This window comes from Octodon degus, unplaced genomic scaffold, assembly GCF_000260255.1.
Source record: "Octodon degus isolate 3935 unplaced genomic scaffold, OctDeg1.0 scaffold00029, whole genome shotgun sequence".
NCBI classification, from domain to species: domain Eukaryota; kingdom Metazoa; phylum Chordata; class Mammalia; order Rodentia; family Octodontidae; genus Octodon; species Octodon degus.
Window position 1 is genome coordinate 13,681,539 of NW_004524605.1, and position 16,402 is coordinate 13,697,940.

At 40.2% G+C, this 16,402-nt stretch overlaps 1 protein-coding gene across 1 annotated transcript in view; it reads right to left on the minus strand.

Annotated features, from left to right (window-relative positions):
• Sox30 (SRY-box 30) overlaps positions 1-16,012 on the minus strand; it is a 39,797-nt gene extending 23,785 nt beyond the window's left edge. The window contains exons 1-3 of the mRNA XM_004629463.2: positions 14,992-16,012; positions 12,471-12,710; positions 10,588-10,767 (exon numbers count right to left, since the gene is read on the minus strand). Of these exons, the coding sequence (XP_004629520.1) occupies positions 10,588-10,767; positions 12,471-12,710; positions 14,992-16,012 (1,441 nt within the window). The remainder of the gene's footprint in view (positions 1-10,587; positions 10,768-12,470; positions 12,711-14,991) is intronic.
• Between the last annotated feature and the right edge of the window lie 390 nt (positions 16,013-16,402).

The window sequence follows — 16,402 nt, forward strand, 5'->3', positions numbered from 1 at the left end:
ATATATATCTCAGATACATATACACACCTTGGTTCATGAACTTGATTCTTTGCACGATTCTGCTCACAAACTGAGTTGGATGAGAACGAAGTCAAATTCACTGTTAGGTCATTTCCCTGCCTAACAGGGAAATTAGATTTGGAGCTGGTCCAGATTGGCTTGTGATCAGAAATATGGAGAGAACTGAGTCCAGGCACCACTGTTTTTCTAACAGAAATAAAATTCTGACAGTCACCCTTAACTACTGGTCATCTAGGAACAAGGACAGGAAAGTGGACAGCAGATAAAGCTAGAGCTTGATTTAGTATTAGCTGAATTTTTTAAGAATCTAAACATCAACTTTGAGTTTCATAGTAACACTATGAGTCATTTTTATTTAAACTAAAGAATAAAGGATATTTTAATTGAAAAAATTAAGCAATCAACAAAATTGTTTTACTTTATTGCATTCAATATGAACGCAGGAGGAAATTTCAAAATGAGAACACAATTTGTCACAGGTCAACCATTTGTAACAAGTATGAAAAGAAAATTATAGCAGAGCAGGATAGACACAGCAGAATTTTAAAGGCAAGCCAAACAACTATGTGTTTTATCTGTCTATTTCTACAGAAGACAGGACTACTCATTTGAGTAGCTACACTAGTAAAATGATAGCTAGTGTAAATTTAAATGTTTTGTGATGAAATGCAAATAGAAGCTGTATCCATAGTCATATATATATTATCCCTATGAAGTTGGGTACCTGTTAGTGAAGAAGAAGCAGTCCAAGAACAGACTCTGAAATTAGAAATGTCTTTGTCAGAGACCAAAAGAAACAGGAATCTTATCCAGGTAAGACCCCCACTTTCTTCCCTCTCCCAGGTGGGGCAGATAATGTTCCACCTAAACCTGGAAATAGTAAACTAAGCAACATGGTGGAGGAATAGGCTGCAAATAAAGTTGTATGAATTCTCACTGATGAGGCCACATGGATTATCCCTTGCATCTGTAAGGCAGAATGCCTTATGAGACCTCACTTTTTTTTCTTTTTCTTTCTTTCTTTCTTTCTTTCTTTTTTTTTTTTTTTTTTTTTTTTTGTGGTAACAAGGATCGAACTCAGGGCTCTTGCCAAGCAAGTGCTTATTCTACTGAGCCATGGCCCTGGCCCTAGATCTCTCTTGGTTTATCAAATATAAGATAACTTCTTTTTGTGAACCTTCCAAGTCTTGTAAATCTATCACTTAAGATAAAAATAGTACAGAGCTCTGCACTTATTTGCATGTCTGCTGTCCCCACTAGTCACCAAGCTGCAAAAGAGAGCAGGAATTGCTTCTCTTCATTCATGTTTGGATACCCAAAATCTAGCACAGAACCTGGTTAACAAAAAAATAGTTAAGAATAGAATGGATAGGGTCTGGGGAGATAAGTTCTTGCCTGGCAAGCACAGAGTCCTGAGTTCAATCCCCAGTATGGAAAAAAAAAGGAATAGATGAAATAACAAGCTAACAAACTGAGTACACCTGATACCACTTGTACCACTGACTTGGTGTAAGAGGATCTAAACCTTCTCACACAACTGTTACAAAGCCTAACCTGAAAAATCTTAACAGGATAATTACTCCGCTCGAGCCACTTACCCCCAACATCTGCCCTGGTGCAGGTTTCTTTTATCTATACCCAGACTAAGAAGCTCTTAGTGCTCAGTGAAGAAGTATGGTTCTTTCAGGCAAAGGACATATGAAGTACAATAGTTGTAAAGAAACATCGGTAAGCGTTCAGCTTCTGAAGACAAGAGGGATAATCTTTCACCAAATGCTCTTTCCTATCAAAGACATTCCTCTAAAGGAAAAGCTAGAATAGCTCAATGGACTAAAGTGCCTGCTTAGGCAGAGCACGGTGGCCAGGGTTCAATCACCATTGTGCCCTTTTGGCCCTCCCCTGGGGGCACATTGAGACAGCGATTGAGACTGGTCGTGGTGACATGCACATTTAATCCCAGCACTTGGGAGGCTGAAAACAGGAGGATCTCTATGAGTCCAATCTATGTAGTGAGACCCTATAGACCCTGCAGACCCTGCCATAAATAAATAAATAAATAAATAAATAAATAAACAAACAAATAAAATAAAAGCTAGAAATGAGGCATGAGGTGATAATCATGCATTTATTTAACTCAATAAATATTTATTAATCAACTAACAAGTGCCAAAGACTATTTTGATCTGAGGTTAAAAATTAGAAGGTTTAATTAAAAACTGTGGTGTGTGTTTATATTTTCTAAAATTTATTACATTAAAAGATACACTGCAATTTATCACCCTCAAAAAACTCCCCCTCATTTCACCCACACACATCTCATCATCTTTGCCACTTTCTGGAGCAGTTGTGGAAGTTCTCTTTTGTAAGTGCATTTAAAAAACCATAAGAGGGCCAGGGAGATGGCTCAGGAGTCTAAGCACCTGCCTGGCAAGTACAAGGATCAGGGTTCGATCCCCAGTACCGCATGCCACACTGACCCCACAATCCATACCATGCCGGCCACTGAAACCATGTGTGGTGGTGCACGCCTGTAATCCCAGGGCTGGGGAAGCTGAGACGGGAGGATCACTACAAGTCTGAGCTGCATAGAAGAGCCACTATACCAAATAAATACATAAATTAAAAGAATAATTTTAAAATAAATAAAACAAAAACCTTAAGAAAATTAGGTGAACGCTGCTGTCGAGTCCCACCCCATGGAGAGAAAGGTTTGTAAAGGCATGCCCCAGCCCCCTTATTAACCAGATCTGGTGCCGTGCCACTTCTGGCTCTTCCCAAAGGTGAAAAATATGGCCATGAATGGTAAGTACTGTGAATCAATTCAGGACAGCAAAAATCCCACAACATTACAACTAAAGACTCTCACGGGAGGGGACTTCAGAACCAATGCAGAAATATGGCGAGAAAGGTGGAACAAGTGGCTGAGGCAAGGGGGAGTGCTTTGAGGGGGATAACTGGCTGTATACCTTTTAATACAGTACCAGTTTTACATTCAAACATTTACTGGATTTTTCAATCATATCTCATGGATACACGAAGTGTTATATGGAACGACCGTGTCTTAAATATCAAGTTCCAAAGTAGGAGGTTGAATAGGTAAAACTCTTGAAGACATGGGTGCAGGCAAAGACTTCATGAAGTCTCATCCTACTAAGAGCTGTTTTTCACAGCAAGAGAAACCATGAACAGAGTAAAGAGACAACTGACAATGTGGGGAAAAATGTTTGCCAGCTGTTCCTCAGACAAACAATTACTATTGAGAATTAAAAAATCAGACTTCCCAAATTTATTTACTTATTTATTTTTTGAGATAAGGTCTCATGATGTAGTTCAGACCAGCCTCAAACTCAGTATGTAGCCTGGGATGGTCTCGAACTCATAGTGCTCCTCATTTTCTCAGCCCCTGGGTACTGGGATTACAGGTGTGTGCCACCATGGCCAGCCAGACCTCCCAGATTCAAAGACTGGATCAAAAACTGGGCATCTGAGATGAATACACACTTCTCAGATGAAGAAATACAAAAACAAAGAAATATATGAAAAAACATTCCATATCACTGGTCATTTGAAAGACACAAATTCAAACACCATCAAGATTCCATCTCACCCCAGAGAGACTGGCTATCATCAAGAAATCTTTTAACAAATGCTGGAGGGGTATGGGGAAAAAGGAACACTTCTCCACTGCTTCCATGAGTGTAAACTGGTGCAGTCACTATGGAAATCGGTGTGGATCCCTAAAAAAACTACGATTAGAGGTCCCACTCAACACAGCTATTCCCCTTCTGGATATTTTTCCAGAGAAATGAAAATATACCACAGTAATATATGTGCACCCACGTTTATAGCAGCACAGTCTGTCATAGCTAGATCTTGGAAACAACCCAAATGCTCATCAACTGAGGACTGAATAAAAAGATGTGGTCTTTTTACACAATGGAGTATTACTCAGCTATAAAGAATGACAAACTTAAAGTGGATGCCACTTGAAGATATACTCATAAGTGAAATAAACCAGACCCACATGTGTAAATATCATATTGTCTCCCTAGTATAAGAACTCAAAAGAAAAAATACAATAGAAAGGTATAACACAATTAAAAGGAAAGCGAGAACTTGAGGATTGGACAATGAGGAGAGGGCAAGGAGAAAAGCTGGGAAACAGGACAGGGACAAAGACATACATTTATACGCACAAGATGGGCAAGGCAATGATCCTGAAAAAATCAACAGGTTTTTGAAACTAGCAGTTAATTGGTAGGATTCTCACCCTGACTAACTATACATGCTGCTACCTGTGAACCAAGCAACTGCACTGAAGATAGCAATGTGTAATAGAAGGGTCACGCTTGGAATATCTGTGATTCTGGTCTTCTAAATACATACTTCTTGTCATGACATACCAATTCTTACCATACTGTCTCACAAGTAAACGTGTTTTTTTTTAATGGGTAATAAATGAAAAATGGCACAAGAAAAAGAAAAAAAATGTCACAGGACTGTCCTGCTACAATACGGTATATAATTAGATTTCTAAATTTCTGTGTAAAAATATGTAATTGTTTATTCATATTCTTTCAATATTTTTCATTTTTTAAATTTGTATCTCCATATTCTGTAGGGACTTAATGTTAAACATATTAATACTTGATGGAAAATACCTGTTCCATGTTATGCCTAAGATGTTTGATATTCAGACAGACAGTGACATTAAACCCAACTGCATATGTTGTAGGGTAGTAATAAGCTTCTCTTCTGGAGGGTTAACAACCTAATTTTTGCATGCCAAAAGTTAGAGAAATAGAAGGGCTGCAAGGACAACCAATATGTTGCCCATAGCCTTTCAAGGTCAGTGAAGACTCAGGACATAGGAGAACCTATACTGTAACATCATGTAACTCAGTTGTGTCCCAAATTTTCTGATCAAGGAGACTATGGGGGTCCCAGAGCAATGGGATCGATGATGTTGAGTGTGCCTAAGAAGAGTCACATAGAGAGGAAACATTCTCTCAGGCTTTCACAGAGAGCAAATTGGTCAAGCAATGGCCGTGACTCATCCACGTGGCTGACACTGACAAAGGATCTGCAAACTGCAGTACAGGGTTACAGGATAAATCCTGAGGGGACTTGACTGACCTTATCAAATACAAAAGTTACATTTCTTGTTATACAGGTCTTGCTTTATCTTGGTCTTAACCATCCAGCAGAAAAGTATAAAAATGAGGTATATAAAGTAAAGCCATATTAATATGCTGAGCTGTGAAAGGCTCAAGTCAACAACTTCTGCGGATAACCCACTACTATTGTGGACTGCTGGACTGCTTGAATTGTTTTGCTGAATTCACCCACCTATAGTATTTAGATGCCAATGGAATACCCATTTCTGACAGGACTGAAAAAAAAAGGGATACAGAGGAATGACCATTTTGTATCTGCATATGCAGAATAGTTAGGATAGATATACAGCTACTTTCCCTTAATTCAATGAGAAGAAAGATTTGTACTAATAGTGTTTGGACAGGATATTGTCTACATCTTGTACCACAGATATCACTAACAAGATAACAATGTACAATGTATTAATTATTGAAACTGTCCTATTAATCAGTTTTGAAACTGTCTCATTGATATTTGTCTCTCAATAAAATTTTTAAAAAATACAATGGAGTACTACTCAGCCATACAGAAGGATAAACTGGAGGCTTTGATATGTAAATGGATGCAACCACAGACCATACTCTTTAAGTGCAGTAAAACAGATGCATATGTGTAAAGACTGTATTATCTCCCTAGTGTGAGAAGCCAAAAGAGAAAATAAGATCCAAAATGTATAATAGATATTGGAAAATGGGAAGAAACTTCAAAAGAAAAGAGAAACTAGAATGATGGAATGAATAAAAGAAGGAAAAGGAAAAAGAGGAAAAATTATACAGATATATTAGTTATACTATTAATTTCTCTTAGTTCATAGAAAGGAGAGGTTTGTGTTGATTTTAGGCAATTAAGTGCCAAAATATTGTACTCTGAGTAACTAACATACAGATAACAAAACATAATGTATTAACCACTGTTACCCTCTCAATACTGTATTTTGAATTTTTTTTTGTGTGTGTGTGTGGTACTGGGGATTGAACTCAGGACCTTGAGCTTGCTAAGCAAGCACTTATTCTACTGAGCTATCTTCCCAGCTCTTATTTCTCTTTAAAAATTAAAAAAGGCAGCTCAAAGTCTGAAACATTCTGTCCTCTCTGATAACCTCCCAGGGGATATGGAACATTTGTGGAAAAGACAAAGCTCTAATACATCAAACTACAGGTAAAGGACGGCAGCAATTAGCCAGCCGTTTGTTTTCTCTTTTTAGCACACAGCTGGCTGTGTTTTCCAGCTTGCCTGGCAGTTAGGAGTGGCCAAACACCTAAGAGCTACCCAACGGAATAGAAGCAAAAACAACATCCATCACCATGAAGGGTGCTCACACAGAATCCTTGCTGCTGTCTTCCCTTCTGTAAGTGGTCAGTTAGTACAACCTGGAGCAGTACAGTGGCCTCAGATGTCGATTAGTAAAGATGGCAGAGTACAGTGTAGGAAAAAACCTGGGTCTATGAGTTATCTTTTGAAAGAGGGTGGTCAGAAATACCAACCAGAAGCACCTATTGTGGCCTTTACATGGGGGAAAAATGAGGAAAAAAATCATGCTTTAACCATTATATATAATAGCTCATGAATATAATATGGTATTAAATACGAGGGACAACGTAAACAATCCACTGGACATAAAAATAATACAAGACAAAAAAATACAAGACAAGATAATTACTAAAAATACCAATCAATCTTTTTTTTTTTTGATTTAGCAAAATTGTTTCACTTGTATCTGCCTTTCCTATAACTACTTTATAAACTCTTTGATACCAGAGACTGAAACTTCCTTGATGCCTTGTCTCTAGCAGGGGAGAGCGCAGGCAGGCAGAGATGCAAACATAGCACTAGAGTTTATTCAGATAATATATAAGATAGAAAAATTCACTGAAACACAGAAAATACCAAATGGGGCATTTAGTTTTCCAATAGACTAAATATCTTAATGATGCTTAGGCAAGTAGGGACTGGGGATCAATCCCTGGCACCACATACTGTGCTGGCCCTGCCCCCAGGTGTGCTGAGCTGGCCACCAAGTCTGAGTGTAGCGCCGCACATCTGTAATCACAGCGCTAGTGAGGCTCAAAACAAAAGGATCACCATGAGTCTGATCTGCGTGGTAAAACCCTGTACCAAATATATTTTAATAAATAAATATCTGAGTGAGACAAAAATGTATTAGAAAGAGGAAATAGGATTAATAGACCCACAGCAAAATGAATTGAGCTTCACTGAAAGTCAAATGATAGAGAAAGATTATCAGAAAGATCCATAAAGTCAGTATACAAAGATCCATAAAGTAGTATTTACAGGGTAATAATCACATTTCTACATTTATGTTCCTGGCTAATGAGACAAGACTAAAAATTAAATAAATCTACCCTGGGGTTATTCAATTTTTAGGATACCAACATTGGGTAGGGAAAAAGATCAATAAGGATAACAGAATAAAAAGTCATAGAACAACAAGGGCTATTTTATATGTAAAAGTGTAAAACACATATAATGTGGTAAAACCTCAAGAGAAAAAGATGTGCTTCCAAGTGGGAAAGTTGCATAACTAACTGTACAAATCAAAGAGAACTGCTTATATTCTTGTGCAATGTGCAGAAGGGTATTGTTTTGTTTTGTTTTGTTTTGTTTTGTTTTGTTTTGTTTTGCTTGGAATGCCTTCAGGGCAGGTTTGGCTGGCTTGAGTTATGGGGATCGAACCACAGCAACCTGAGCCTGACTGCTTTGTTGAAGCAGCCACTTAAAGAACTGAGCTACGGGGCAGGCCCCCTTCTTGTGCAATGTGGAAAACAGCTCTAAACTGAAAACATAACTAAGACTCAACAAGATCCTTCTTACTAAAGAAGACTTTAGGATCTCTAAAACCTAATTTGTACCACAGATAATTTCAGGATACTAGATCAACTACTGTACAATGGGAAGTTCACAGAATATTTTAATCCAAATTGACAAGATGAATTTTATTTTATTATATGTTTTGGGGTTTTTTTTGTATTTTTTAGGGAAGGGTCTACAGGGTGTTCAGGGTCTCACTACCAGATCAGATTTGTAGTGATCCGCCTGTTTACAACCTCCCAAGAGCTGGGATCATAAGCGCGCACCACCATGCCCAGTCTCAATTGCGGTCTCAGCACGGCCCAGGGACTGGGCCGGCATGGCAGGCCTGGAGATTGAATCCCTGGCCCCTGCACCTGTATGCAGGCACTTTAATCCACTGAGCTATTTGGCCGGCCCAACAAAATGAATTTTTTTAAAAAAGATATTCATCTACAAATTGTAGAGAAACTCAAAGGTAAACTAAGAAAATATTAGATAAAGTAAACAAAAATAAGGAAATAAAAAATGGGGTCTACCAGAGAATTTTTGGAAAATCATCATAACTTCTCCTTAGTCCAAGCAGTGACCTTCAGCACCCAAGCTTGGTGAGTCCATTTTGTACAGCTGAAAAGCTGGTCAAGTCTCTACAGCATTCTTTTAATGCACAAAGATTGAGAGAAAAAAAGTGTAATTTTTTTCTGTAAAAGAAAATAAATATCTCTATACCTTTCATTTTCCTTCTAAAGGAATAAAACAAACTTGCCTGAAAAATAAAATTGCTTTGATTTTATATTTAGAATTAAACTGTATTTGGAATACAAATTGAGTGAAACAACAAAGTCTAAAATTAGCATCGAAGAAATTAAAACTGTTTCTCCAAATTATTTATTATTTAATCATTTTATAAATGACTTAGAATATAAAATATACAGCAGTGAAATTTCCAAATCTGCAAGTGGTACTAACTCTTCTAAGTAATATAATGCCAAGGTGATGAGATCAGACTAAAACAACAGCATATAAATCTCATCACTCATTATGTTATATAGCTGGGAAAACAACTGCTTATCATTTGAAATCCAAGAAAGGAACTTTTCCTTACTTTAGTTCTCACTAGAAATAAGGGTTGTCATAAAATAATAATAATAATAAAAATACTGATCATTACTTTGTCTTTGGTTACACTGGTTCTAAAATGTGTCCTGTAATTCTACCCTAAATATTAAAAATCTAACGGTATGGATGCAAGAAGCCAACCAATATCAGAAGAAAAATTTCCAGTTCCTTCCCAATTCATATCTTTCCAGAAGGTATAAAATTAATATATTGTGTAATATCTCTAATAAGAACATTGAGAAGTCTGTTCCGGAGTAAACATATAGTATCCAACAGTAGATAGAAGCAGATATAAGTCAAGTCATGTAGAAAACATAAAAAGAACAAATGTGTATTATGAAAACAAAAGTCATAAATATCATCACAAAAACAAGGTAGGAAAAGATATATTTAAACCTACTTTGAAATATGGGATTAAAGGCAATACCACCTACTTGGAGACAAGTCTAGAATATTGGCTTTCTGCAACTTCCTCAGCCTGGCTTTCTATGTGGTTTTGTTGCTACTGATTGCTAAAATGCTACATTTTAAAAAAAAAATTAAAAATGCATGATTCTAATAATTCACTTTTCAAGATATCTAAATATCTCAGTTTTTAGAGAAAACTTTATTATCAGGAGGCTCTGAGGTGGCAGAAATTAGGAAGAGCTATTTGAAAAGGATTATCTTAAGTAGTTTTAAGACAAGTGATACTAGTACATGAATAAAGCTCTCCCTAAAAGGTGCTTAAAAAAGATTCTGGGTGTCCAAGAGAACTCAGCGAACTAAAGCACTTGCTTAGGCAAGCGCAGGGACCTTGGTTTGATCCCTAGCACCACATGTCACAGCAGCCCCAGTCCCAGGGTGGGCTGAGCCAGCACGCGCGCACACACACACACACACACACACACACACACACACAAAACAGATTCTGGAAGAACACATTAATGATGGATAACATTACCACAAGCCATTAGATATGTGCTACTCAAACTTGGGGCTCTTACAGTCAAGAGACAGCAATGTTGTGAAGAAGCGATAAGGAAGACATTCACAGGCACTCAGTCACACGAACAAAAATATTGGATAGAAAATGGATTACTTCCATTGTCTCTTTACAGCAGTGACAGAATGATCTTTTAACAGATCAGTATTTACTAAGTTCCAGGACAGGATGCTTCAGACCCCATTAGCAAGGCATTCTTTTACAGAGAGTAAAAAGACACTCCTATTTCCTATTGAATTACCTCAGCCATTTCCTGCATTAGCTGACTAATCTAGGGGCTCATCCTGACTTGCTTAAAGGTCTGGATCTGCTACTCTTCCAACCCACGTGCTCTGATGTCTACTGCAATTTTCCCTTCTATTTAACACTCCCACTTTGTCTCTTCTTGATTTTACCACTTCAGATTGTTGCTCAAAGCCTAACAAAGTTGCAAATCAAGAGGTAAAGTTTTCACAAAGCTATTTAAAAAATAGTAATCCATAATAAAACCAATTTACCAACTGGATGAGTGATGGTGTTCTGCAGGTTGGGAATTACCACGGAGTAGGTAGGTGAACGGTAGGGATAAACTGTTGTAGGATTTGTAGAGATAACATTCTGTGTGGTACCAGAAAATACACTGGAAACACTTAGAGGAAAGCGTTTTCGCTTCCCTGGACGAGGCTGATAGACCCAACCTACAGAAAAAGATAGACTACTTTTAATATGAACGTATAACTTCAACTTGGCTTTAAAATACAAAACACTTCAAACTCCTTTAAAACTAAGTCATTGTCTAAAGTAGATTTTCACACCAGGTGTGGTGGCATACACCTATAATCCCAGCATTCAGGAGGCTGAGGCAGGAGGACTGGGGAGAGCTTAGAGTCACCCTAGGCTACATGGTGAGCTCCAGACCAGCTTGAACTATACATAGAGATCTTATCTCAAAAAGTAGATTTTCCAGCTTTTTGATACTACTTCTATGAATGACTGTGCATTTTAACATATACATCTATACAGCTTCCAACTGGTGGCCAATGTTTTTTTGGTGCAGGGGTTTCACTACGCAGCAGACTCAGAGTAATCCTCCTGATTTCTGCCTCCCTCGTGTTGGGATTACAGGTGTGCGCCACCATGCCTGGGACTCCATTGCTGGCTTAGAGCACGGGGGAGGTGGTGGGGGGTGTGGCATGGTATGAGGTGCTAGGGATCCAACCCTGGCCCCTGAGCTTACCTAACCAAGCGCTTAGTCTGCTGAGCTATATCACCAGCCCTAAGGTGGCCAATTTTGTAACCTATAATTAAAAGGTCAAATGGCTTACACCCAGAGACACATAATCTAGAGTACAATCCATATCAAAGCCATTTAAGTTGAATCTCAAAACTTTTCTTCAGTTTATAAGACAACACCTTAGTAAAACATTATTCATTACTTTGTTTCTTTTCTATAAGATATCACTGTCTATATCTTACAACATTTTAACAATGACTAGTCACTGTTTTATGCCTAATTCAGGAAGCATCTCCAATGACAATCTCTAATGGCATTATCCAAAACCATGAATTACTCAATGTCCTTCCTAGGACAGAAGAAAAGAGCCAGCCTCCAGTTGCTATTACTAACGTTTTTCCTAAAACAGCTCTGCTCATAAGCCAGAAATTCTTTTCATACCATGCATAGTTATGTTCACCATACACTATCCATCTTCCCATCCTTAATCTCAATTATCTTACTGGTGGACAGGAACTGGAGTCATTTCAAACTACATAACATCATGGGACTAAATCTATCTTCTGATAACCATATGGCATTCAAAGGGGGATGGTGTTAATCCTTGTAATTCTCCTAAGTGTGATGCACAATTTTCCATGGTTTTAATCTTTTTAGTTGGCACATGCCTGTAGTCCCAACACTTAGAAGACTGAGGCCAGAGAACTGTTGTAAGTTCAAGACCAGCCTGGCCTACAAAGTGAGCTCAAAGTCAACCTAAACTGCATAGTGAGACCCTGTCTCAAAAAGACAAAATAAGTAAAATAAATTTTAAAATAAATAAAATTTCTAGTGTATTTTCAAAATTATACCCTAGAGCTCTAGAAATTTACCTTCATCAAATTTATATCTCTAGTATCCATATATATTTTATCAAAACTACAATGAAACTGTATGTCTCTGGTTTGCATTGGGAAGAATGGAATCAAATATCCCCTGCTTGGTTCTATTTCAGGACACATAGGTCTGGCCTCAATCACTACTATAGTGTTAGACATTATTCTCTTTTTTGAACATAGCAGATTAGGGGCAAAAATTACATATTTTTGTCTTTCAGTCTTATCCTAATAATTTTTGTTAATAAATTTAAAAGACATATAAAATGGTGTTGTTCATTTCATTGATTACCAGGAAATTCCTCTCTGTGCTTTTCCTTAATCTTCTGTGCTTCATCATAATAAGGTTTCTTTTGCTCCTCGCTAAGTTTGTTCCATTCTAACCCAAGCTGGACACTGATTTCTGCATTGTTGGCTGCTGGGTTAGCTTTGGCTAGTGCTGGTCGGTGAATCCTCGCCCAAACCATAAATGCATTCATGGGTCGCTTCACATGACCATTTCTGTCCTTACTGAAGGGAGTATCTGGTATTCCTAAATGACAAAAATTAAGTCTTAATTACTGTGACACACACATTGCTAAAGTGCACCTTCGTCAATACTTATTTTTTAAGTATCTAAAGAAAACATATACTCCATTATAACCAAGAACTGCCAATATTTCAGAATTCCTTAACACCCCTGATGCTATGGAATCATCTTGAAGATATATAAAGGGTTGGCTTGTTATTTCTCTGAGCTCCATTAGCACCTCTAATAAATAGTACACATTTATTTTCCCACCATAAAAATAGTGTAACATTGGGGAGCAAAAATACGACTTATTCGCGACTATAATCCTACTACTAAATTAATGTTACTTACATATTTATTTAGTTTTTGTTTCTGTTCTTTGTTCTTTGCTTTTTGTTTTGAGACAGGTCTCACTATTAGTTCAGGCTGGCCTTGAACTCATAGCTATCCTTCTGACTCAGCCCTAGGACTTCTGGGATTACATGTGTGTATCACCATTGCGTGGCTTAGCTACATAATTAAAGAGACTTATTTATTCTACCTTTTTGTGTCCTTTAAAGGAAAAACTTTTTTTATACATGCAAACTTTCTAATTCTGATGTGGTGCTGTGCACCCATAATCTCAGCACTCAGGAGGCTGAAGCAGGAGGATCGTTGCAAGTTTAAAACCAGCCTGGGATACAAAATAAGCTCTAGGCCAGCCTGAACTGCATAGTGAGCCCCTGTATCAAAAAGACAAAAAATATATATGTATGTATACTCCAACACATATATATAGTTGTGCATATATGTATATATTTAAATTAGACTCAATAGAGGTTGAATCTATTCTCAACTTCAACCCCATGTCCTGAGAGACAAGAGAAAATTAAAGAAGTGACTTTCTGAGACTTACAGAGCCAGCTGAAATTACAATACAGTTGGCTAAACTTATATTTTCATGTAGTATACAAAATACTATCTACATATTAATAGTTTCTCTTAGTTACTTGATTTAAAAAATTTAAACATACAAAAGATAAAATACTTAGTGTAAAAGATGTTACTCCATTATTTCCGTTAGAAAATGAAGACAAGCGTCAGCCAAATGACTCAGTGGATTCGAGAGCCTGCTGCAGGGGCCCAGGTCGGGGTTAAGTCCCCAGGCCTGCCATGCCGGCCCCGCCCTTGGAGCGCACTAAAATGGCAATTGAGACTGGGCATGGTGGTGGGCGCCTGTAATCCCAGCTCCTGGGAGGCTATAACCAGGCGGATCACTAGGAGTCCAATCTAGCAGTGAGACTCCGAACACCCTGTAGACCCTTCCCTAAAAAATACAGAAAATGACGACAAAGTGTAAAAACTGCTGAAGAAAGAAACTAAAGGGATAAGGTGGGTAAGAATCAGTAAAGAAAAAACAAGGATGAAAATACAAACTAAATATATACCTCTCAAAGACATTTACTGACAGTTCTGTCTGAACCAAATCTTTAATAATTTGCTACCTATGTATTTGAAAGAATTAAAAAAAATATTTATTTGGTACAGGATCTCCCTACACAGTTTGGACTTGTGGTGATCCTCCTGTCTCAGTCACCCCACTGCTGGGATTACAGGCCAGGCGTGCACCACTATGCGCAGCTTCAATAGCCTGCTAGGTGCAGGGCTGGCACAGCATACAGTACCAGCGATTGAACCTTGGTCCTTGTGTTTGCCAGGCAGGCACTTAAACATCTGAGCTATCTTCCCTGCCCTGCTCGCTATATATTTGGAAGTACTAGAAATAATGTTTATTTGTAGTTGTTACATTTGTAACTACAGTCATTTCTTTAAAAAACCAATTCTAATTATTCTACAGTATTGTTTTCAAATAATATTTCTAAGAATAGTAAAATGTTACATATAATGAGATTGTTTTCTCCTTAAAAAAATGGTTACTGTTCATTTTAAAAAGACAGCCTCTATAATCAGTATAAAGTTTCTTGAATAACAATCTTTTTCATTACTTTCCCTTGTATTTCTGATATACATAACAGTATTACATACTTCAGTGTTCATCGATTGTAACATACAAATTGAGGGCTTTGTGTTGCCTAGCAGGAATATTTATGTGTAAAAATATTTCACTGTTTGTCCTTGTGAACCCAAGCGTGCTAGTGCGTTGTACTGAAACGCATCCAAGTCACGCAGAAGTGATCCCTGCAGCCTAACAATCGAGTTCATGATTTTATTTTTCTAGTTTAGTCTTCTGAACAGCTGACATGTCTGCTATGGGGCTACATAGTGGAAGTTCTGACAACCAGATTCCCTTGCCGGCTGATACCTGCGTCTGAGGGAAGCACGGTGAGCGGGACATCTTTGGTTTCTATTTTTACAGATGGCTCCAGTAAGGATTGCATTTTAATTGGCACTGGTGTCAGGGGGACCTTGGTCAACCGCATCAGGTCTGAAGGTGGAGGCCCCTGGAACTGGATCCGGGTCCCCGGGGGAACGGGGTGCAGAGTCAAAGGGATCCTGAGGTCTTGCTGCTGCAGGCCTAAGGCGCCCGGCGGCTGGGCCAGGATGACCTCTTTGCTGTCGTGGATCAGGGCGGCGGACGCCGTGCCCAGTCTGCAGTCCCCGGGGTGGTCCTCGGGGTCCTCGGTTTTGACGACTCGATCCCCAACAAGGGCAGCCAGGCTTTTGTCCTCACCGCCCGCTGCATCCTTCATGACCTCTGTCCCCAGCATGCCCTTCTTCTCCTCCCCTCGATGGCTGTCGAGGGCCAGCCCGTGGTCGTCTACCTTGGCCGCCCTGGAGGTTCGAGCACCAGCCTGGACGGCCCTGCAAGGTCCGGTGGCCGGGTCCAAGCCAAAGCCCGGCTCTGCCTGCTTCTCGATCTTAATCTGCGGCGTCTGGGGCTGCATGGGGCGCAGCTCGGGCCTGTAGGGGGCGCCCTGGGGTGCGGGCGGCAGCAGCAGCAATTCGGGCCTCAGCTGCAGCAGCCGGGCCTGCGCCTGAGCCTGCGCCTGCGCCTGCGCCTGCGCGGGCGGGGCGGGGCCGCCCGGGTCCTGGACCTGAGGCAGCAGAGGCCTGGGTGGCAGCAGCAGCACCTGCTCTGGCTTCACCTGGAGCACCCGCCGCGTCCTGGGCTGCAGGCCCGACGCTGGAGCCTCGGCGCAGGACGAGGCCATGGTCACAATGGTGGCCACGCACGGGGCGGGCGGCGAGGGCGAGGAGGCCGCTGCCCGAAAGGATCTGCCTTCGACTGGCAGCGAGGGCGGAGCGGGGCGCAGCGGACGCGAAGGCGTCGCCCGAGGCAGTTGGCGCGGCCGAGGCTGTAGCTCAGGCCTGGCAGTCTCCATGGGGGAGGGGGGCGCCCCGGCCAGGACGTGGCCTGATTGTGAGCTCAGCCGTTTGTTGACGGCCCTCCCCTTTCGGTTATGACCCTTCCAAGGCCTCTGTTACCCAGAACCCTACGCGGCTCCTCCCGCCCAATCATGAGCGGCTCAGTGCCCCTGACCCGCCAATCAGAGCCGCGTTTTTCGGCTCCTCCCGCCCACTTCCCTCGCCTCCAGCAGAAGCCTCCAATCACTAGCTAGAGCCAGAGGAAACAGCGCGCGTTCCTCGTTCCCCCCCCCCACTGTCCCTTGCTACGTGAGTTCTCTTCCCGCGGATGTCCTTGGTTACCCCTCCCCCACCCAGAGAGCCGACAATGGCTGCCCTGCACTGCTGACCTCCAGGGATAGACAATG